This window comes from Sorghum bicolor, chromosome 8, assembly GCF_000003195.3.
Source record: "Sorghum bicolor cultivar BTx623 chromosome 8, Sorghum_bicolor_NCBIv3, whole genome shotgun sequence".
In the NCBI taxonomy this organism is placed as follows: domain Eukaryota; kingdom Viridiplantae; phylum Streptophyta; class Magnoliopsida; order Poales; family Poaceae; genus Sorghum; species Sorghum bicolor.
The window spans coordinates 61,860,962-61,884,854 of record NC_012877.2 but is presented as its reverse complement, the minus strand read 5'-3'; the positions used below and the strand labels follow the sequence as shown (position 1 = coordinate 61,884,854).

At 49.1% G+C, this 23,893-nt stretch overlaps 3 protein-coding genes and 1 pseudogene across 3 annotated transcripts; 1 reads left to right on the top strand and 3 right to left on the bottom strand.

Annotated features, from left to right (window-relative positions):
• Nucleotides 7-1,581, bottom strand: LOC8065224 (aspartyl protease family protein 2). The gene has a single exon (XM_002442548.2). It carries the CDS (start codon nucleotides 1,537-1,539, stop codon nucleotides 61-63), a length of 1,479 nt encoding a protein of 492 aa, XP_002442593.2. The 5' UTR covers nucleotides 1,540-1,581; the 3' UTR covers nucleotides 7-60.
• Nucleotides 6,269-16,220, top strand: LOC8071517 (annotated as a pseudogene).
• LOC8071515 (aspartyl protease family protein 2) lies at nucleotides 18,698-20,278 on the bottom strand. Its single transcript, XM_002442546.2, has one exon. It carries the CDS (start codon nucleotides 20,276-20,278, stop codon nucleotides 18,797-18,799), a length of 1,482 nt encoding a protein of 493 aa, XP_002442591.1. The 3' UTR covers nucleotides 18,698-18,796.
• LOC8065222 (aspartyl protease family protein 2) lies at nucleotides 22,136-23,643 on the bottom strand. Its single transcript, XM_002442545.2, has one exon. It carries the CDS (start codon nucleotides 23,641-23,643, stop codon nucleotides 22,159-22,161), a length of 1,485 nt encoding a protein of 494 aa, XP_002442590.1. The 3' UTR covers nucleotides 22,136-22,158.

Below are 23,893 nucleotides of genomic sequence, written 5' to 3'. Positions count from 1 at the left end.
AAAAACGAATATGACATTCATTTTCACACGAACCCACAGAGCGGACGGTGGTTAACGAAATCAGCAACTATTTGGCGCGAACCCAACACGCTGGCCGTCGACGTCGTACACGACGCGGAAACCCTGCAGCTGGATGTTGCCGATGATGGAGACACCACGGTCGCCGCTGCCGGCGAACGCGAAGCACATGGTGCCCTTGTTGGAGTCCACGGGGATGAGGTAGTTCTGCGGCGGGAGCTTCACCTCGACGCCGCCGGCGAAGTGCATCGACACAGCAGGCACCTTCTTCATCACGCGTCCACGCACGCTGCTATAGCACGTATCGAAGAAGGCGAAGGGGCCGCCGGGGGAGGGCCAGCCGAGCTCCTTCACCGCCGCCACGCGGAAGGCGTCACGGAACGCGGCGTACGCGGGGCCGGAGAGGCGGGTCACGGCGGTGCCGGAGTCCACGATGACGCCGCCGTGGCCCGTGGACGGATCAAGGCGGAGGTCAGATTCGGTGACGCCCCGCACACGCACGCCGCCCACGCTGATGCCGACGAGACCCACGTAGTAGAACGTATACATACGCGAGTTCGTCAACATGGGCGTGAACGACGGCGGCGTGGTGGTGGTGGTGGTGGCGCTGGCGCCTGAGCCGAAGGTCAGCGTCGACGACCGGCCGCCGGTGCCTTGGCCGGCCAGGCAATAGGAGAAGCTCCGGCCGTAGCGGCCGGCGATTTGGCTTGGGAACGACAAGCTCCCTCTGCCGAGGCCCAGGATCCCCGCCGCCGGCGCTGGGAACAGGCCCTGGTTGTCGGAGCCGCACCCGATCGCCACGCCCGGTACGCGGACGCCCGGCGGGAAGGTCAGCGTCTCGACGCCGAAATCGCCCGCCGACGACGAGCCATCGCCGTACTCGACCTTGTACTGGCACTCGTTGAGGAACTGGACGCAGCCGCCGGAGCTCCCCAGCGCGCGGCACGCCGGCGCGTAGCAGCCGACGTCGCTCGCCGAGCTTGACTTCAACCGGTTGTACACGGGGCCCGGCTGATGGTAGCACCGGAAGCACGGCATGCACTGTAGCCAGGTGACGTCGCTGCCCATGTCCGGCGACAGGAGCGCCTCGAAGCTCGAGTCGTTTTCGTACGGCGTGCCGACGGTGATCTTGGCTATGTACTCCCCGCTCGTCGGCGCTCCGGTCACCACCGTGCCGTTTTCCGGGTCCGCCGGTGTGGCCGCCTTGGTGATGATCCACGCTGCCCTTCGCATGTCCCGCTGCAGGCGGCGCGCGAGGAGGTCAGCTGCGCTGGCGTTCACCGCGAACGAGTCGCGGTGGACCAGGCGGACCTGCAGAGCCGACGACGACGATGGCATGGCGGCGGCAGCCGCCGGGGCAGTGTATGTGTGGGGCGAGAGAGGGGATGCTAGAAAATTGTGGTACTCGTACTCCACGGGCTTGTTGGCAACCCCGACGACGGCGATCGTGTCGTCGGAGCACGCGGCCAGCAGCAGCAGCAGCAGCAGTCCAGCGAGAGAGGACCACGCCATGGCTTGCATTGCTTCGATCAGAACAAGTGGTGAGTGATGCCTGGATGCAGGGCGTTGGTTGTTAATTATATCAGAGAAGAAAGAAGCGAGGAGATTAATGAGACTGCATGCAGCAGCAAGGAGCAAGAGCAGTCAAACTTGCTTAGCTTTAACATCTAACAATAATAAAATTGCGCAGTCAAACTTGATATATTTTTCGAAACTTTGTCAAAACTTGACAAGTTTGACATAGGAATAATCTGTATCTATCTGTATCTATATCTATATTTATATCTATCTATGTTCTAATTATAATAATGTTAAATATAAAAAAAAAATCGTCTCTGTCTATTGTTTTTGTCCACATGACCCTAACTAGCTGGGTAGTGGAGAGTTTGTTTCGTACCACTTTATTATTTCCTAAATTATATTACACTGACGCCCTATATTATTGCTTATATGTGAGTTGGACTCTCACATGAGTTACAACAACTTACCATCTAAGTGTATATACTAATATTAAATTTTCATCCGGTTCAATCACCAGCATTCCTCCGCGTCCTTTTATATTTTCCGTCTCCATTTTCCTTCGGACCACGAAACTTTAATGCACAGATTTCCAACGCTGTACAAAATTGTGAGGCGGAAGAATGACACAATGCACAGATTTCCAACGCTGTACAAAAGCTACAGGATGGGCTTAATCTTGTTGTTCTAGTTTTACTGGTCAATCTGAACGAGAATAAGGATAAGTTTATTTGACAGTTGAGGAAGAATGGACTGTTTACAACATAACCAAATCAGGGTTGTTCTCTGTCCATTCTATATGTTATCTCTATCTTATAGATAGACAAACACCTTTTCGTCATAGAAAGATCTGAAAGATGAAAATTTCTCTAAAAATTAAAATCTTTCTTTAGTTCTTACAAAAGGGTTATCTTAACAAAGACAACCTCGCCAAGAAAAATTGGAAAGGGAGTCAGAAATGCATCAGTTGTAATAGAAATGAAACTATCCAACACTTGTTCCTAAACTATCCCCTTACCAAAATGTTTTGGAGGATTATCTTTTTTGCTACTAATCTAACCCAACCTAGATCAATCAGCCACATGTTCGGTAATTTGCTAACTAATCAAAATAAAAGGATTAGAATTTGATTTGGGTCGGGTTGGCTGCCTTCTGCTCGGCTATCTGGAGATGCCGTAATGATGTTATTTTTAATCAAATGAAATCTAACTCTATTATGCAGGTAATCTTCAGAGGAGCGTACTGGTTACGATCTTGGGCACAACTGCAGCGTGATGAGTCAGCCAAGGACGCACTCTCAATGATGAGCAAGAAATTAGAAGTAATTGCTTTAGAGATATCCAATAAAGAATGGAAACATTTTTATTGTTTGAACTAGCGTCCTGGTCGATCTATAAGACTATGACTCTCTCTTTTATTTCTCCAAACTTTGTAATAATTGGCTGTGTACATCCACAGATGTAGAGGCCAGATATTTTTTTTTATCCACTATCTAAAAAAATAATCTTTGTATAGAGATGTCATGAAAAGAGAGCGAATCTTGGAGAAGATGGTGTTGTGAAAGACAAAGCTACCCACAAAGAGTGGGAATAGCAGCATTGTGCTTGGCTGATGAAATGATGCGGTTTTAGAGGACCTATTGGATCATTTTTAGAGGGACCTATATTGGATCATTTTTAGAGGGATCTAATCACAAGTAATAATAGTTTTGAATATAATACTAAGTCTTTCCCGCGGGCCATTTTTAGAGGTACCTATTGGATCAGACACTGATCTCAGTTGTCTAAAGTGGAAGAGGGTTTGGCTGTAGACGAATTTAAGTCTGTGGTGCTTGATTTTCTTTGGGAGGACGGAATGGAGACATATATAGGAGAAGAATTGAGAACTGGCTAGTTTATTGTGGCTTTGTGTGAACTATATATGTGTTTTTCCGTCTGTGTATGTTAGGTACGGTGTTCTGTTGTTTTCAGTCCAGGTCGTCGGATTTAGGTCTAAGTATCCTTGAATTTGTATTGGACTATCCTTAATCTGAAAAAAAAAATGGACTTTTACGTCCTCATAAAGTCTGTGCTCATGAGAACTCTGCCGACATTTGGCTGCTGCGCACAGACAGCATGCATATGACTATTTTATATTTTGTGCCATGCAAAATCATTGTGTGGACTGACTCAACAGGGCAATTCTAGTGCGGACCCCGACTCAGCGTCTTGTCTGAAACGGGCGCAACGGCCTCCCGGCGGGCAAGGCAGGCACTTCGCCGGGTTCTCGCTTGCTCTTGCTGTTGCTGCTACGGTCAAGTAAGTCGTAAGATGCCAAAACCGAACGACGGGTTCTTTGTTCTCAAATCCAATCACGTCGATGGTGCTGCGTGATTACGTGTGTGTTTGCATGGTTGTGGAGTCAGCCAATAATGCTTCATGACGAGGTGATCCATCATGAGTTCATCCTATGATATATTTTGGTGAAATGAACTATTTGTCATGCATATTATTAATTATTAGCTTATAAGCAATAAAGTGGATCAACCTATTCCATTCTATAAACTAAATAAAAAAAGTAAGAAGCGAGTGAGAAGAAAATAAGTCACATCATTCCTCAAAGTCGTCGGTCGTTCAGAGGAAGCAACACGTAACTGACGTGACGCTCCAAATTAACACAACGGGGTCAAGAGAACCTCGATCTCAGCAGAGATGCAAAAATAGATTTGCCATTTACAAAAATAACAACTTCATTTCTAACAAGCAATAGTCTAGCAATTGGCAGCACCTCGTGTGTCAACATAAGAGCAAGCATTGTTCCATTAACTCTGTCCGTACCACTACCCATTAAAAAGGTTCGTAACATTATTAGATCTTCTCATACCTACTAAGTTATAAGTAATATACATAGTGTCTAATAATAGCCTAGCAATATAATGTTAGTATAATACCATAATATCTCTAACCTAGCAAGGTTAGTAATATCCACTGAGACGCGCAAGAGCGACCCCTCACTACCGGAGATATGCTCTCTCGCGCGTCTCTCATTACCAGAGATACGCTCTTTGCCGAGTGTCGCGTCCTTTGCCATTAATTTTTTTTACCGAGTCGTCACTTGCTGGTTGCCACGAAGTTGCTTGTACTGCCATGGCTACCGCCACCTCGCTAGGGAGTGCAAGCAGCCTAGGTCTACGACATCGACATCAGTGAAGGGTGGCGACCTACCACGACGATCTACTCATGGCGTCAACCCATCGTAGTTGCCCCATGACAGTCCATCAAACTCGGATGGTACCGTGCAGGGTGCTATGGGGGGTGGCAACAGAACCCGATGACGACGCTAGCAGCGCCAGAGTTGCCGGTGGTGGACATCATGTTGGACACGCCTGCCGACCTCAATGGCAATGTCGCTGCTACATGATACTCCCCCACTTTAGATCCACTGGTGTTGGAGCTAGGCACAGACATGGGGCCTCCGACATAGGTCAACCCAAAGTGGGAGGAGTTCACTGCTTTGCTCGTCTTGGCACCAGGAGCGCTAGTGCTTGGGTGGCCGCCTACTCCACCGGTTGCCACTCTCGAAGGGGAAGCATCGTTGATGGACTTCCATTCTCTGACGAAGGGTGCCTAGCTAGGGGAGGATGGACTCGCCTCCGTTGTTGCCTATGTAGGGGTAGCCACGGGGCACACCGCCGTGGGTGATAGTCCTGCGTGGTGGATGTCAACGCGCACTCCCGCGACATCCTCCCAGATGCTGACCTGGCCACCCCACCCCAACCTGCCAATGCTGGGCCAACCACCCTGGGAGACACGATGATCAAGGCTGCAATTGACATCGTCAACCGCACTCCATGACCTCAAGCAACCTCGATCGAGACACACCTCAACACTTCACCGAGCAAATCACAAAGTGGAGGCAGTCGCCTCTCCTAGAGCTGCCCGGAGATGATTTGGCCTATGGCAAATTCGCATTGCCCATGCTCCCCATGCGAAGCAAGTGGATAGCAATGTAGAGCATATCTCAAATCCAGGCTTCAAAGCGAGGTGGGAAACATTGTCATAAAGCGCATGGGACTAGCTAGTGGGATGTCGTCTCCTTTGAAATAGGCCACGAAGGCGTATGATAAAATGTTCAGCGGTGACCCCGGTCATACACAGGTGCTGCATGAGTTGTTCCCAGCAGACGGCGAGGTGGGCGCACGCAAGCAGCGCCAACGCCGCTCAACAGCCCGGGTATAGGCCTCCTAGCCAGCCAACGCAATTTGGATTGATCTCTGTCCAATGTAATAGCACAGCTTGCAGTATAATAGGAGGATCCGAGCATTCTTATACAACTTATTGACCCCTAGGGCACCACTAAGGCATGTTGTATTGGACTTTCTCTCTACCTAATTATAAAGATGCGTAAACCTTTTGCGTGTACGAGAAAAAGAGTGTTCTCTAATAAAGTCAACACTGGCTAGTGTCTATCAACAAATCTGGTGTTGTCTTCTCCCGCTCAGCTCGCTCAAATAGTGGTGCCATTGACAAGTTGGCCTACCTGGTTCAGAGACTGTTTTCCCAGTGATGCATATTACCTCAAGAAGAATAATCACTGTGAAATAAACCAAACCCTTGGCCTATTTAAACCTCAGCTAGCTAGACCTGCAGGCATCCTCCTCTTCCATAGTTTCATTCTTCATAAAGGCCTCGCTTCACCACTAGACATCCAAGAACAAAGCGGCCACAGGAAACAAGAGAAAAATGACGCTTGGCGGAGGAGCTCTTGCTCTGCTTTTGCTCATGTTCGTCCACGCTGGAAGCCAGCAGCAGGCAGCGGAGGCCCGCGGGGATGCGTTCGTGAGGGTCCATGGCACCCACTTCGTGCACAACGGCAAGCCGTTCTTCGTCAACGGGTTCAACGCCTACTGGCTCATGAACTTGGGCGCCGACAACGCGCAGAGGGGCAAGGTCACCTCGGCGCTGAGCCAGGCCGCCGGCGCCGGCCTCTCCCTGGCCAGGACGTGGGCGTTCAACGACGGCAACCGCAGCAGTGCGCTGCAGTACTCTCCCGGCCTCTACCATGAGAGAACTTTCCAGGTCAGCTTCTGTCCCTTGATATCGAATATGCTGGCTCTTTTGCGACGTTAGTTGTTTGTGAGCTGATCAATGTTTTAAATAGCGGGCTAAGCCTCTTAGCGGCAGTCTCTCTAAAAGGCTAAAAAAAGCTATAGCGCGCTAATAGCGGGCTAAGCCATTTAGCGGCTGAGCAAAATATATGTCAAACATCATGTAATTTTACATATAATAAAGATGAAAACATTATGAATACCAATAGGGATAGATATTTCAAAGTCTTACTAACATATTACATTAAAGTTCGTAGTTTATACTTGATACATCAATAATAACATACATCACATTTTTTTTAAGAATCTGGAGGGGTTTTACCCCCTACAGTATAATTATTATTAAAGAAAAACAAGAGTTCTCGAACAAGAAGAAGAAGCACAGGTACAGGAATCAAGAAACAAAAAAAGAAAGGAAAAAGATCTGCTCTAGGCAGCTAGTAGTTCTAGGTGACGAAACCATGAGTCACACTGAGGTTGTTGATCTTGCTTAAGCTTGAGTTCCTTGAAAAAGGTTCTGATGTATTCGTCCCCGCAAGTTCCATTTTCTCTGAAAATCAGCTCATTTCGTGCAGTCCATATTGCCCAACATATCATAACTATTGTCTCCATGAAGAACTGAGAGTTTATCTGATGTTTTACTGCCAGGATTATGTCTAGAAAGCTACTCATTAGCGGGATGTCCACCCCAATTATGTCCCAACACATTATGGCATAGTCGCAATTTAGAAATAAGTGCTGCTAGTTTTCTTCCACTAAAAAACTACATAAAGCACAGTGATAGGAGTTGAGGTCTATTTTCTTCCTTCTCAAGAAGTTTTTGGTGTTGAGTCTGTCCTTAAGCAGCAACCAAAAGAATACTCTATGCTTAGGTTGTGCTTTGCATTTCCAGATCCATTTGTATACGGTGGGTGTGCATTAGAATGCCCTATCAATGATCTGTAAACTGTTCTGGTGGAATAGGTGGTAGAGAGTCCATTTTCGGTCCACTTGTTCGGCTCTTCACTGACTTCTCTAGTTTACAGTAGGTGTTGGATTTGCTGAAACTATCCAAATGCTTGTTAGGGGGAGTTGTACAAGCTAAGTTATATCAGACATATTGAGTACCTTGAAGGCAGAGATCTGCGAGTTCCTTGCAAAGGAACAGAGTTCAGGGCAACTTTGTTCCAAGGGAGTGCCATTCCAAGAGTCCAACCAGAAGAGGACGGTGGACCCGTTATTCATTTCATTTTTGCTATCTGCTTGAACTCAGGAAGTAGTTTTAGTACATCTCTCCACCAGAAGGAGCCTTTTTCTGTTGTGCTTTGGCAGCCTGTCATTCGAGTAGTGCTTTTCCCAGATCAAGTTAACCGAGGGTAAATCATGTCTGTTGAAGAATTTGTACAAATATTTCATTACCAGCGCTTTATTTTGCTTTGCTAGATCAACGACCCCCATGCCTCCTTGGTCTTTGGGTGTACTTACCATTCCCCAAGCTGCTTTTGGGCTGCCTTTCTCATTGATTGAGGATCCTCCCCAAAGACTGTTTTCTATACTTGTCAATCTGTTTGATGATTGACTTCGGTAGCATGATGGAGCCCATAAAGAAAGTTGGCAAGGCAGAGAAAACAGCATTGACTAGCTGCAGTCTACCGTCCTGGTTTAAGAAAGGTGATACATAGGTTAACCTCTTTTCACACTTATTCACCATTAGCATAAAGTCTTGTGTTCTTGTTCTAGTAATGCACAGGGGCAGCCCAAGGTAAGTAAAGGGCAGACTTCCAATCGAGCATCCAAAAGTCCTGGCTAAGATTTGTATTTTTTTCCTCTGAGATGTTGATTGGAATCATCATTGACTTATTGAAGTTGATCTTGAAACCAGTTGAGAGGGAAAAGGTGTTGAGGATGGATTTGAGGAAGAAAAGTTGCTTACATCACATAGGGACATATCCCTGCTATTTGGGCCTCCAAGTTATTTGGGCTGATAGAAATAAAGCCCAAAGCCAAATAGCGGCGCTAAACTAACCCAATTTGGCGAAATTAGCACGCTATTAGCTACTAATAGTGGAAACAATTATTTAGCGTTAAAATTTTCATAGCTTAGCAGTCCTCTTCCAGAAACGCTAAATAGTGCTATTTGGAACAGGGGAGCTGATTGATGCACATGCATTGCCATTTTTTCCCCTCAATATTCTGCTGTTCATTTCAGGGGTTGGATTTCGTGCTATCTGAGGCCAGGAAGCATGGGATTAAGATGATTCTGAGCCTTGTCAATTATTATGGTGACTATGGAGGGAGGAAACAGTATGTGGATTGGGCGAAGAAGCAGAATCAGATCATTCCATCAGACGATGGGTTCTTCAATAATCCAGTTGTCAAGGGCTTCTACAAGAACCATATCAAGGTGAGAAAAAGACAGAGAGACACAGAGAGGGAGGGAGAGTGCTGTTTTTTTTTTTGAAAGATCCGGTTTTACCGGCTTTGATTAATAATAAGAGGAGAAGCAGGAAACATCGGGTTACAAGCGCGAGCAGCGCTCCCCCACGCAGCCTAGACCGCGTGGGGCTTTTGTTCTTAGCTAATTACTCACTAATTACATGTGCAACCATAAGAGGCCTAAGAGCTTTGCATCCTGCCAACGACCATTGGCGAGCCATGTCCTTAATCTCCACCACTAGTGAAATGGTCGTCTTTCGATCTTCCCTGAAAACAACTGCATTTCGTCGGTTCCAAATGCTCCATAGAGTTAGGATTGCCAATGTATGCGCCTTCTTCTCCCCTGTTGTCAAGGTTTGGCTGAAACAGTCCTCGAGGCGGCTCCTGTCTTCCCATGAAGCCGGCTGCAAGCTAGGGCATGAACTCCAGGAGGATACAGCTTGCCAAACTAGTCGAGAGTAGGGGCATTCAAAGAATAAGTGGTGTGCTGTCTCCAGGTTTCTTTCACATAGTGCGCAGAAGTAGTTATTCTTCCAATGACGCTATTGCAGACGTGCTGAGGTCCATAGCCTGTTTTTTAGCAGCAGCCATAAGAAGAATTTGCACTTTGGCGGTGCCCATGCTTTCCAGATTAAGGCTGGGAAAGGGGATTGGACTTGGCCAGCAAAATGAATCATGTATGCCGATTTGCTGGAGTATTGACCTGAACTTTCAAGGCCCCAGATAATTATGTCTCCACCTGCCTCATCTAGAGCTGGCCTGACACGGTCGATAGCCAACCAGAACTCAAAATATTCCTTAAGCAGATCCTGATTCAGATTGTGTGCAATATCACTCACCCATCTTCTATTCAACAATGCTTCTCTGACTGTCCTATTCTTTTTCCTGTTGTGGGCGTACAGCCGCGGCCACAGACTGGCCGGTGCTCTCCCTTCGATCCAACTAGAGTGCCAGAAGGAGGCCTTCCTTCCATCTCGAACGGTGACAGTTGTAGCTGCATTGAAGAGCGCCACATCATCAGCATTCACTGGTAGTTCAGACCCATTCCATGGTCTTTCTGGTTTAGTCCACTGGAACCAAAGCCATCTAAGGCGCAGTGCCCTGCTGAATTTATCTAAATCAATAATGCCCAATCCACCAAACTCCTCCGGCTTGGCCACAGCTGTCCAAGCCACTTTGCATTTGCCTCCTGAAATCTCATTATCTCCCGCCCAAAGGAAGCGACGCCTCATTTGATCAATGTCCGCAATCAGCTGCTTTGGCGCCTTGAGAGTAGTCATTAGGTATACAGGCATGGAGCTAAGCACAGAGCGTACCAATTCTCGCCTGCCCGCCGGGTTCATTAGTCTTCCTTGCCACGCAGCTAACCGAGATCTTGATTTATCAACAATCTTTTGCAGGTGCACAACCTTCAGCCTACCTAAGGACAATGGTAGACCCAGGTATGTGATTGGGAAGTTTGTTTTATTTCCTCTATAACCCTCAAGAACATGATCTAGGTTGATCTCAGCACATCTGATAGGGGCTACTGTGCATTTTCCAATATTTAGCTTTAGGCCGGTTGTCGCTCCAAACTGCTCGAGGATTTCAAACAGCGCTGTGACCTCCTCCCTGATTGGGTTGATGAAGATAACAGCATCATCGGCGTAGAGAGATAGTCGGAGTCTAGCATTCCTCCCTCTTAGCGGCGACAGAAAACCATTTGCTGTTGCTACTTCAAGGATCCTGTGCAGCGTGTCTATGGCGAGTATGAAAAGAAACGGGGAGAGTGGATCACCTTGTCGCAGCCCTCTGACATGGTTGATCTGCCTTCCCTCGGTACCGTTGAGGAGGACTGTTGAGTGCGAGGTCTTGAAAATGAGGGTCAGCCACTCTCTCCATCTAGCACTAAAACCCCTCTGTTCCAGCAGCTCAAGCAAATATTCCCATGAAATTGTGTCGAAAGCCTTGGAGATGTCCAATTTAAACAGCAATGCCGGTATTTTCTTCCGATGGTATGCTCGCGCCAGATTTCTAACATACATGAAGTTGTCTTGGATGCAGCGGTGCTTTATGAACGCGCTTTGGGAATTGGAGATCATCCGATCAATGTGAGGAGAGAGGCGGATGGCAAGTGTCTTGGTCACAAATTTTCCAAAAGAGTGGATCAGGCTGATCGGCCTAAAGTCTTTGGGGTGTTCTGCATTATCGGATTTGGGAATTAGTGTTATGTTTGCTCCATTCAGACTTCGCATTGGGCCAGCTCTTAGGCTATGAAAGCTGTTCATGGCCGCCAGTATGTCTGTTTTTATGATTTCCCAGCACTTCTTGTAGAAGAGTCCATTGAATCCATCGGGTCCAGGAGCCTTTTCTGCTGGGAGCTCATCAACCGTGTGCTTGAGCTCCTCCAAAGTGAAAGGTTGATCAAGGCCTGGAACATCCAGTCTGCTCACATTTAGACTTTCCCAGTCCAGAGTGTGCCGTCTCCCCAATTTACTCCCTAAGACTCCATGGAAATGTTGGTGGAGGATCGTTTCCTTGTCACAATGCTTCCAGACCATCTCACCACCTTCATTCTTAAGATAAGTGATCAAGTTTCGTTTTCGGCGACCTTTGGCTCGCTGATGAAAAAATTTTGTGCAGGCATCTCCCTCTTTGATGTTAATGATCCGTGAGCTTTGTCTTCTTCTCGATCGTTCAATTGCTGCCCAGCCAAGTAACTGCAGTTTCAACTGTCTATGGAGATCAACTTCTGCATCAGACAATGGTCTTGATTCTTGAGCGATGTCCAACCGTAGGATTACTTCATTTGCTAATTCCAGCTGTAGGCGTGCTTCACTGAATAGCGATTTGCTCCACTTTTTGAGAGCCTCGGCTGCATTCCGCAGTCGATTGTGGAGCAACATTAGTGGGTTTGAACCTCGGACCGGTAGTGCCCATGCTGTTTGCACAATTTGGAGGAAGCCCGGCACACGTACCCAAAAGGATTCAAACTTGAAGGTGGCTCGCCGGTGCGGCTGTTGCTGGTTACAGAGGAACAGAGGGCAGTGATCAGAAAGCGAGCTGCTCAGGGCTATCAGTGTGGCCGAGGGGAAGATTTCATCCCAATCCAGATTGCAGAAGGCTCTGTCTAAGTGTACAAGTGTTGGATTTTTTCTACCATTACTCCACGTATATTTTCTATTTTGCAACTTAATTTCCAATAGCTCACTAGCATCGAGTGCCTGCCTGAATTTCCTCATATGTGCTCTATTGATGTTGTTGTTGTTCTTGTCTTGGGTTTCACAGATAAGGTTGAAATCGCCTAGGCAGAGCCATGGCCTGCCCCTCGGTTGACATCTGATGAGCTCTGCGAGGAAGGAGTTCTTCTCTGTGTTGTTTGCTGGGCCATATACAGTAGTCAACACAAAAGAGTGGTTGGTTAGTCTCAGGGTGATATCAATTGACAGGCAAAACCTATCCTGTCTCACAAGATTCCCCCGAATGTAATCCTGATCCCAGGCAATTAGGACACCTCCTCTAGTGTTGTCAGCAGGAAGAAATTCAAAACTACTGTAATAGTTGTTCCCCAAGAATTCCATGGCAAGCAGGCCATCAATAGCATCAAGCTTGGTTTCCTGCAGACAAATGACATATGGCCTTGCCTGTTGACAGATCAATTTCACTGCTTCTCTTCTTGCTGCACTGTTCAGACCTCTGACGTTCCAATTTAGGATTCTTGCATCATTTTCAGACATTATTGAACATAGAGAGCGACAGGAGGAAAACACAGGTGGCCAGCAAACCGTGATCATCTATTGAAACAGCACAACAACCTGGTACAACAGCCTTCATGCTATGGCTGGACAACATCACACCCACAGTTCCACCATCACTAAAACTGCCACACAGACCATCACTGTCAAGCTCAGAACATACCTCACAGAAGTAAAAGAGACCTAACTTCACCGGTTGAAGACCGGCCGACGCTGGCACTGTTCTAACTAACATAGCAAACACTAGCACACACAGACAAATAAAATGCAAGGACTCTAGGTCTCCATCTCCAGGGCATCAGCTTCCTGCACAACAGCCTCGAGGATCTTGACAAGCCTCTTGTTCCCCAGGCGAGCAGCTGTCTGAATTGCCTTCACAGCCTGCTCCGGGAGGTCGTCTGCATACAGGTCAAGGTACTCCGTCACCGCTGCATCTGGTGCCTGCTGCTGATTGTTGTCGATGAAGCTCAACTCTTGCATCAGCTTCCGTTGTGCCCGTTGGGCCACAGGCACAGCCGATGGCCTAGCTGCCAGGTGTGAACTGGAGCGCGTGGACACCGTGGGCTTCTTCATCTTGCGCGCCCGAGGCGCGGGCTCACCAGGTGCCGGCGCCTGTAGGACTGGTGCCGGGAGCTCGCAGAACGAGCCAGTGTAGAGGTTGGGTGGCTGTTGGTTCTCAGGTGGCGGTGGTGGTACTCCTGCTGGGCTACTCGTCATAGCAGCAGCTGTCGGCCCACGTTCAGTCGCAGTGTCGATGTCCATCTTGGTGACGAGGCCTGAAATCACTCCAACCTCATCCATCGAACCAGCTTGTGAGCCTCCAGGCTCCTGTTGCTGCACCCCTGGTCCAAAGACGATCTCATCCTGGACAGTTGGGGTACAGTTGGTCTGCTTGTTCCCCCACCAGAGGGCGGAAACTGGGATGTAGGCAGGAGATTGCGGCGCGACATGTGCATCATCAGGGGCCGTCGGAACGCTGTCGAGGTAGGAAGCCTCCAGTATCATCGGGTCATCGGACCCGCGGGGTGGACTCCAGGCTGGAGAGGCTCGCAGGCAGAGGTCTGCCAAGGGGTCCAGGCTCCCCATGTAATCGTTGCAGCTAGCCGCGACGCATTGGCCGCGACACCCCGGTGACCGAGAGCGGCGGCGTTCCCAGTCATCTGCAGCGTGGGGAATGATGTCGCGCGCCCTGAGGCTTCTTTGCAGCGAGCGGCATGGGGTTCGACCTCGCTCCAGGTCCTCCAACTCTGGGGTCCCCGCTGCCCGTCGGTAGGGGTGCGGTGAGCGAGACTGAACGCGCACCGATCGATCCGATGCACAGCCGGGGAACAGCTGACGCACCCGAGAGCTCCGGGGGGCGTCGTGGCGTCGGTGTGGCCCCTCACGGTCGTTGTCGGGGTCGTTGTCGCGGCGCTTCTGAGGGGCGGCAGGCGCCCTGCACCCGCCGTTGCGTGGTGGCAGAGGCCTTGCCTGCGTAGGCCGGCCATCCAGGACCCCTGCTGCCCACTCATGAGGAACGAACGTCGGGGCCGAACTCCCGTGCTCTGAGGAGGTCTCCGAGCTTGAAGATCTTGGGGACTGCGGGCTCCAATCCTCGTATCCCTCCAGATGGATCAGGATGACCTTACCCCCAAACTTCCCCGTCGGGGGCGTTGACGGGACGGAGGACGGCAGGCCCAGGAGCTCCATGGCTTGTCCTGCCCTCGCCGCAAAGTACCAGTACTCCATGGCCCTGGGGAGCGCGTCGGGCGTCTCCATCCACACCCAGCAGGTGGATGCCAGCCCAACAGTAGCAGATCCTCCGTGGCGAGGCTTGGGGGAGGTGGATCTTGAGCCTGCTGCTGGGTTAGCAGGCGCATCGCACAGATCCGGTGGCGTAGCGTCGTCATCAGCATCAATGGCGGTAGGGTCGTCTTCCATGCCACCATCGTCATCGGATTCGTCCCAGTCAAGCATCTCCACCTCCTCCTCCTCAGACGGCTCAGTGGGGATACAGTCTGGAGGTATTGGTGCGCCCAGGGGTACAGGGGATGGGCTTGGGTTGGTGGCCGGCGGCGCCGTGGAGGGCGCCGGCGGTGCGGGAAGAGGGGGCTCTCGCTCGCACGGGCACTCAGTCATCGTAGATCCTCAACCCTTTTCATGATCGAGGGAGAGTGCTGTGAACCATAGTGAATTTGTTTCATTCAAACCCATAGTAGTTTGCACCGTTTCATTAAAATCAAGTCATTTTTTCTTTACTTTAACTAAGTTTGTAGAAATAAAATCAAGATTAATGTCTCTAAAATGTCCATTTTGGTCTGAATACTGCAAGTTACAGTCAGGTTAATTAATATTCTCTCTGCACTTCAAAGAGAAACTGCCTACTAATTTTACATTGATGGAAAACAGGCAAGGAAGAATGAAGACGAGCAGAGAAAGGCAACAAACTGAGGATCTTGTTGTTCAGAATAATCAGACAATTAGTCAAACAAGCTTTGTTCTGAAACTAGAAGTGCATATATACTTTAATTAGCACTCTTTACCTACTACAGTAGTATATATTAGCACAGCATACTACTAGTAATCTATCACTACGTACTTAAGCTTGTCTCAATCTTTTACTGCTAGTTCGAGCACGCACGCTTCTGACAAATCTCTGCTCATATTTTTGTTTTTCATGAATCGATCAAAAGGCCATTCTGACTAGGGTGAACGTACACGTTCACCGGCGTGGCGTACAAGGACGACCCAACGATCATGGCGTGGGAGCTGATGAACGAGCCCCGTTGCGAGTCCAACGTGACCACCTGCCGCACCATTCTCCAGTCTTGGATCACGGAGATGGCAGCGCACGTCAAGTCCATCGACGGCAACCACCTGTTGGAGGCCGGCCTGGAAGGCTTCTACGGCTTGTCGCCGCCGTCCCGCAGCTCTGTGAACCCGCCGGCGCACGACAAGGCGGGCACCGACTTCATCGCCAACAACCTGCAGGTGCCCGGGATCGACTTCGCGACCGTGCACTCCTACCCGGACAAGTGGCTGCGCGGCGTGGACGCCCAGTCGCAGCTGCGGTTCCAGGGCACCTGGCTCGACGCCCACATCGCCGACGCGCGCGCAGGCGGTGCTGCGGAAGCCCCTGCTGGTGGCTGAGTTCGGGCTACAGCGTCGACCAGCGCGACGCGGTGTTCGCCACGGTCTACAACTCGGCGCACGCCGGCGGCGGGCGCGCTCTTCTGGCAGCTCATGACGGAGGGGATGGACTCCTACGAGGACGGCTATGAGGTCGTGCTCCGGCAGGCGCCGTCCGTCCACCACAAGAGTCATCAGGAAGCAGAGCTGGAGGATGCAGGGCCTCGCCTTGGGCTTCCCTCCCGTGCGCGCGCGCAAGGTCAAGCGGCAGCTAGTAGTGTATCACTGTATCCAGGCTAGCGCTGCCGCAAAACACAGAACGTAAAAATTTATAAATAATGAAACGGATATTATAAGATTCAGATTTTTGGTGGTTATATATATATATATATATTATTTTATATACTAATTTACGATAATATCAATACATATTTACGATAGTTAGGTTACTATAACACATGAAGATATTTACCATGATGTTATATTAAACCACTTAGTATGTATGAAGTTATTATAATCTCGTAAATTAACATAGTAATTATTATAACTCAAAGTGGCTACAAAATAAGTTATTTTATAGCGTAGTTATATCTATTGTGTATTGCCTAAATGTGATTGCAGCACGCATGGAGCAATTGGCATCTGTCAGAATTTGTTGCCAGCGTGAACCATTGTAAAAGAATTTGACCAAATATATATATAACATATATTTGATTTCTATTGTGTATTTTCGGATTTGCTCCCTGCAGATTCAACAACATGAATTTGACCAAATATATAAATAACATATATTTGTGTTGTTTTTTAATAATGGATAGTTCATATCCGGCTTCGTCATCTCTGCAGAAAGAATTAGGCCAATTATTACAAAGTTACACCCGAGACTACACACGCGGCCTGCAAAAAAGATTTACAGTCGTCAAGGAAAGGATAACCGAACAAGGAAGGAAAAAGCCTAAGCAAGACCAATATGTCTTGTAAATATTTCATATTTTCGGATTTGTTCCCAGATTCAACAACATTTGTTTAGTTGCTCGTGACATTATTCAATGATTGTGAGGCGTCTCAGTTACTTACTCATATCGTACGTCTGCACATTATTAGCCATGGCTTTGACGATGGCCTGATGTGGAAAGGAATTTACTCATAGATTCTTAAGTCTTAACAGCAACCCGTTATGAAAGTTACTTGTAGTGTCACAATTCATTCATTCTTATCTATTATAGCTAATATATTAAAGATCCAAACGTCAGGGTGAGGCGTTTTGTTTTCAGCACACCCTTTTTCTATTCGTCCCAACGTCAGGGTGAGGGTGTCAACGTTATTTTAGCACTCCTTTTTTCGTGCGCCTGACCATCTCCAACGGTTTGCCAAATTTCACTTGGCAAATCTTGTGATTTGACAAGTGCCTAAACTATATGGCAAATAGAAAAAGATTGTATCTCCAATAATTTGCCATTTGAGCTTGGTAAAATTAAAAAAACTAGGCCCGGCCACTTCCAAACTAGATAAACTAATTTTTACCGTCGCCTCACCTTATCATAGTGTATGCAAAGCTGCTTTTGATCGGAAACTTTCAATCAATGGTCCTGTTTAGATGCAAAATCTTTTTGGATTTTGACACTATAGTATTTTTGTTTGTATTTGACAAATATTGTCTAATTATAGAGTAACTAGGTTTAAAAAATTATCTCGTGATTTATAGGTAAACGGTGAAATTAGTTTTTTTATCTATATTTAATACTTTATGTATGTGTTACAAGATTTAATGTGACAAAGAATCTTGTAAACTTTAGAAATTTTGAGTGTATTTAAACATGCCCTATGTGTAAGGAAAACATGTGACATCCCTTGCCGGCCATAAGAGTTGATGTGACAAACGATTTGATATATTTTGATGGGATCACGTGTTGGCCGAAGTGATGCAGTGTAGGGCGTCCCCTCGCCGCTAGGTCTGGCCGGTTCTGAACAGATGCATTTAATTGGCGCCGAAGATGAGCAGGCGCGGTCCTACGCAGGATGGCAAGCCAAACTCACGCGCAAATATGCGTGGGTTCAGCTGCAGAATGCCAACTCCTCAAATTATACCAAGGCAGTTATCAAACTGTTAGACCATGATTTTTCATGTTTTATCAAAACAAACAAGGATAGCAAGTGCTTTTAGCAAACTCTTGGAGATGCTCAGGCCACCATAAGGATTTGTTTTGGTTCTTTCCATCGTTCGATCCTGAATTTTAGGTTTGTTTCCATAAATATTAAAAACAAAACAAATAAAAGCAATCATAATGGCTCTTTTAAACTCCTGATGATCTTTTCCTATCTCTTATAAATAAAGTTTTTCACCATCAAATTATTGATACAATTTTTATTAGAAATAAAACTCATCATATTCGAATTTGTTCAGCCGATGGTCAAACTAATCAAAACCTAAGCGAAAAAAATTCATGCGTGAAAAAAAAAGTCAACTCAACATCTAAATGTAACAACACATAATAGTATGAAAATTAAAGTTATAATATGTTTGCGAGTAAATTTTTTGTGTTTTGCACGGGAGAAATAATCTATCAAAGATGTACTTAATTGGTATAAATTAAATAGGTCTGTTATTGCTAACATTAACTTATATTATAGATGTGGTCCTTAATTAAAATTGTACGTTTTAATAATTCAGAAAAGCATAAAGATAAATAAATCTGTAGCATTTATATTACCATTTTCTATGTATATTCGATAGCTTATTTTATCCCATTGCAATGCACGGCAATATTTGCTAGTTAACAAATATAAAAAATCAGGTCCAATGACTTTCACATTTCACAATGATGTTGACTCTCAAAACAGAAGTAGATTCTACATTGGCTGTATTATGCAACCCATATGCTCTAACTCACCAGAAGTCAGAATTATAACATCTATATCAGCAGCTATTGGGCGCGAACCCAACGCGGCCGCCACCGATGTTGTACACGACGCGGAAGCCCTGCTGCTGGATGTTGCCGATGATGGAAACGCTACGGTCGCCGGTGCCGGCAAACGCGAAGCAGACAGTGCCCATGGAGTCGACGGGGATGAGGTAGTTCTTGGGAGGGAGCGTCAATTCCACGCCGCCGGCGAAGTGCATGGACACGGTGGGCACCTTCATGGCCCTGCCACCCATGGTGTAGCACGTATCGAAGAAGCCGGAGGGGCCGCCGATGGAGACCTGGCCGAGGTCCACTGCCGCGGCACGGAAGGCATCACGGAACGCGATGTACGCGCGGCGGGCAAGCCTCGTCACGGCGGTGCCGGAGTCCAGAATGACGCCGCCGCGGCCGGTGTACGGGTCTAGCTTGAGGTCATCCTCGGTGACTCCCGGCACGCGCACGCCGCCGACGCTGACGCCGACGAGCCGCACGTAGTAGAACGTGGCCATGTTCAGGTTTTGGACCGTCGGGGTGAACGACGGTGGTGGGGAGCCGGCGGCGGCACCATCGCCGATGGTTAGGGTGGAGGAGACGGAGCGGCCGGGGCTAGACAAGAAGAAGTCAGCGAGACAGTAGGAGAAGCTCGTGACGTTGTAGCCGAGAGCAGCGATCTGGCTCGGGCACGATATTTGGCCGCGGCCGAGGCCCAGGATCCCGGCCGCCGGCGCCGCGAACAGGCCCTTGTTGTCATGGCCGCAGCCGATCGACATGTGCGGAACCTGGACGCCGCCGGCGAAGGTCAGCGTCTCCTCGATGAAGTCGCCCACCGTCGTAGATCCGTCGTCCCCGTAGCCCACGGCGTAGACGCACGTCATGCGCTTCGCGTCGCCGCCGCCGGATCGTCCCAGCGCTTGGCAATCTGGCGCGTCGTACCCCATCTCGCGGTACGACGTCGAGTGCCGCGGGTCGAACACGGGACCGGACTGCGGGTAGCACCGCCGGCATGGCTGGCACTGCAGCCACGTGATGTCGCTGCCCGTGTCCATCGCCAGCAGCGCCTCGACGGCCGGCGTGCCCACCGCGATCTTGGCCATGTACTCCCCGCTCGTCGTCGGCGCCCTGGACACCACCGGCGCCACGAACGCGCCTCCGCTGGAGAGTCCGACGACCGGCGTATCATTTGCCGCCGCCGCGGGCGCCGCCGCCTTGATGATCCACGCTGCCCTCAGCTCGTCCCGCTGCAGGCGGCGCGCGAGGAGCTGGGCTGGGGTGGCGTTCACGGCGAACGAGTCGCGGTGGAGCAGGCGAACGTGGAGAGCTGACGGCGACACAGCGACGTCCTCCTGCCGCGCGCGAGCGCCGTCGTCGTCGGCAGCAGGGACGCTATATGTGTGTGGAGACAGAGGAGTTACCGCATAACTGTGGTACTGGTACTCCACAGGCGTGGCGAGCCCGGCGGCGGCGGCGAGCAGCAGGAGAATACACGACGACGCCATGGTCATTGGCAAGCGATAGTAGGAGTCACGTACGTACTTGCTGGATCCGTCCACAGAACTGCCATGGCTCGAGGGTTATATAATGGAGAGAGCGGGGAGGGCACGCAACGCAAGAGGCTAGCTGCGTCTCCAGCGAGAGCGACGCCGGCCGTATAGCATGCTACAATAGGAGAAGTGATGGTATAGCTACACTTGCAGATACACTATATATAGGGAGAATTGATTAGTTAATTCGATATATAGGACCTGAGTTGGGCTTGTGTTTTATCTACCGGTGCTTCCATTTTAGTAGCTACACTTGCAGATACACTAGGGAGAAGTGATGTTTTAGGACCTGGTGTCGCTCAGCACCAGTTTCAGCAAAGTTGCCAAAAAGAAACCAAAGAAAACACCCGAAGAGGGAGTTTTTCTTAAAAGAAATTACACATGAGAAGTCTGTACTGTAGAACCATTTTTACACATGGAGTATAGCGTGATGCTCTGGCTCCAGCTCCGGCTCCGGCTCCTGTGGAGGATAAGCTGTTGGAGTAGCAGCCATGGCAAGCCTGCACCATGTTTTGTTCAAAGTCAAACTTGCTTATCTTTATTAACTACATTTATATATCGGGATATAAACAACTTAAATATATTCATTAGATACGCAAAGAAAAATATATTTGGGAACCATTTAATGATATTGTGCACATTAATATATTTTTATATAAAGTTAGTCGTCAAAAGTCTATATAAACTTAGTCAAAAGTCGAGAGGTTTGACTAGCAACAAAATAATATTGTATTGTATAAAATTATAGTTAGGATGAGTCACTTGCTTCAATCAGAAGTGAGCTGGAGTTTTGCCATGGCTACACGGATTGGTGGTTATATGTGACAAAGGAAAGGGAGCGAGTAGATTGCTTGGATCACTAGATTTTAAGAGTATTTAATTTTCAAAACTCATTTTTAAATCATCATTAAAAAGTCATTTGAATAATAATCATTTTCTATATCTTTGCACTCTCTAACGGCTTTTATATATCTTGTGTGCAAGATATGTTAATATGTATATTTTTAGTAATTACAAAGGATTTAGAGAATCTCTTTGACGTTGCTCTGACGAGGCAGCGTCTAATGCGGGCTACATGGTAGCATGCAGCAGCAAGGCTTTGGCAACCGACAGGACGCTGGCGGCTGCAGGTACAACAAGACATTAGATACACAATAGAGATCGAATTTGGATGATTTGATTAGTTTTCCTTATTTTTTTTGGATGAGCATCTCTAAGATATTAGCAAAAAAGACTAGCTAAATTTACTGATTTGGCTACTCTTTAAAATAAATTTGACAAAAAGGTATTAGACTACTCCAACAGACTCTATAAACGATGGCTAGTAAAGTAGACGATCGAAAAGTAGAGAGCAAATAAGGTGGAATAAAGAGCTATTAAATTTGAAGATTTATTTACAGAGTATGCTGAAAACGTTTTTTTATTAACAATAACTAAATTTACTTTAAAAAAATAATTTGACTATCTTTGGAGATGCTTTATTAATGCGCTAGGTACCCGCTCGAGCTTGTGTTTGACCTACTAGTGCTTCCAATTTTGTAATTTGAATAAAGTCAAACTTGCATTGGCTAGGGCGCGTTGACATCTACAACAATAAATACGTTCACTAGAGACACTGAGAAAAATATTTTGATACTAGACTTTAGTGAGATTGTAACTCTTAATATTATATTTTTAGAAAACTTAATCAAAAGATGACATGGATTAGTGTGTACATGGATTAGAATTTCTATTGAGACTTTTAGGATTAAAAGGATTTGTTTCGGGAAGGTGCAATCACATTCACTTATGCAACCCATGTCCTTAATCAGAAGTCAGAATAATAATAATAATAATCAGCAGTTATTGGGCGCGAACCCAACGCGCTGGCCAGCGAGGTCGTACACGACGCGGAACCCCTGCTGCAAGATGTTGCCGATGACTGAAACGCTACGGTCGCCGGTGCCGGCGAACGCGAAGCAGACGGTGCCCCTGGAGTCGACGGGGATGAGGTAGTTCTTGGGCTGGAGACTCACCTCCACGCCGCCGGCGAAGTGCATTGACACAGCGGGCACCTTCACGCCCGCTCTGCCACCCACGGTGTAGCACGTATCAAATAAGCCGGAGGGGCCGCCGGTGGAGACCTGGCCGAGACTGGTTGCCGCGGCACGGAAGGCGTCACGGAACGCGACGTACGCTGGGCGGGCGAGCCGCGTCACGGTGGTGCCGGAGTCCAGGATGACGCCGCCGCGACCCGTGTATGGGTCTAGCTGGAGGTCGCGCTCAGTGACGCCCGGCACGCGCACGCCGCCTACGCTGACGCCGATGAGCCGCACGTAGTAGAACGTGGGCATGTTCTGGTTGAGGACCGTGGGGGTGAAGGACGCCGGCGGAGAGGTGTCCACGGCGCCGGCACCGAAGGTGAGAGTGGAGGAGGGGGAGCCCGGGCCGGAGATGAAGTCGACGAGGCAGTAGGAGAAGCTCGCGTTGTAGCCGAGAAAGGCGATCTGGTGCGGGATCGATATCTGGCCGCGGCCGAGCCCTAGGATCCCCGCCGCCGGCGCACCGAACAGGCCCTTGTTGTCATGGCCGCAGCCGATGGACAGGTAGGCCTGCCGGACGCCGCCGGCGAAGGTCAGCGTCTCCTCGACGAGGTCACCCACCGACGTGGACGTGGAGCCGTGCCCGTCCCCGTATTGCACGGTGTAGATGCACGTCCCGCGCTTCGCGTCGCCGCCGCCGGACCGTCCCAGCGCTTGACAGTCCGGCGCGTCGTAATTCATCTCGCCGTACGACGTCGAGTGCCGCGGGTCGAACACGGGCCCGGACTGCGGGTAGCACCGCCGGCATGGCTGGCACTGCAGCCACGTGAGGTCGCTGGCCGTGTCCAGCGCCAGCAGCGCCTGGACGGCCGGCGTGCCCACCGCGATCTTGGCCATGTACTCCCCGCTCGTCGGCGCCCTGGACACCACCGGCGCCACGAGCCCGCGTCCGGTGGAGAGCCCAACGACCGGCGGCGGCGTACCGTTGGCAGCAGCTTTCGAGATGATCCACGCTGCCCTCAGCTCGTCTCGCTGCAGGCGGCGTGCGAGGAGCTCAGCTGCGGTGGCGTTCACTGCGAACGAGTCGCGGTGGAGCAGGTGAATGTGCAGAGCCGACGACGATGACACAGAGAAGTTGTCGTCGGCAGCCGCCGGCGCGCTATATGGGTGCGGAGACAGAGGAGTTACCACATAACTGTGGTACTCGTACTCGACAGGCGTGGCGAGCCCGACGACGGCGGTGTCGTCGGCGCAGGCGGCGAGCAGCAAGAGAAGTCCAGCGATACACGACGACGCCATGGTCACCAGTAGAACTGAGCTGGAGTGATGCCATGGCTCGAGGGGGTTGGTGGTTATATATATATATAAGAATGAGGACAGAGGAGGCTGCGTCTCCAGCGAGAGCGACGATGCCGTGGTTACCAGGAGATTAGGGATAGACTACAGATACACTAGGTCTTGTTCGGTTGCTCTGGATTGAGTCAATGGAATTAGCGGTGAAAATGGAATTGGATATCTCTCGAAATCCGTCCTAAAAGGGTCAAGACCT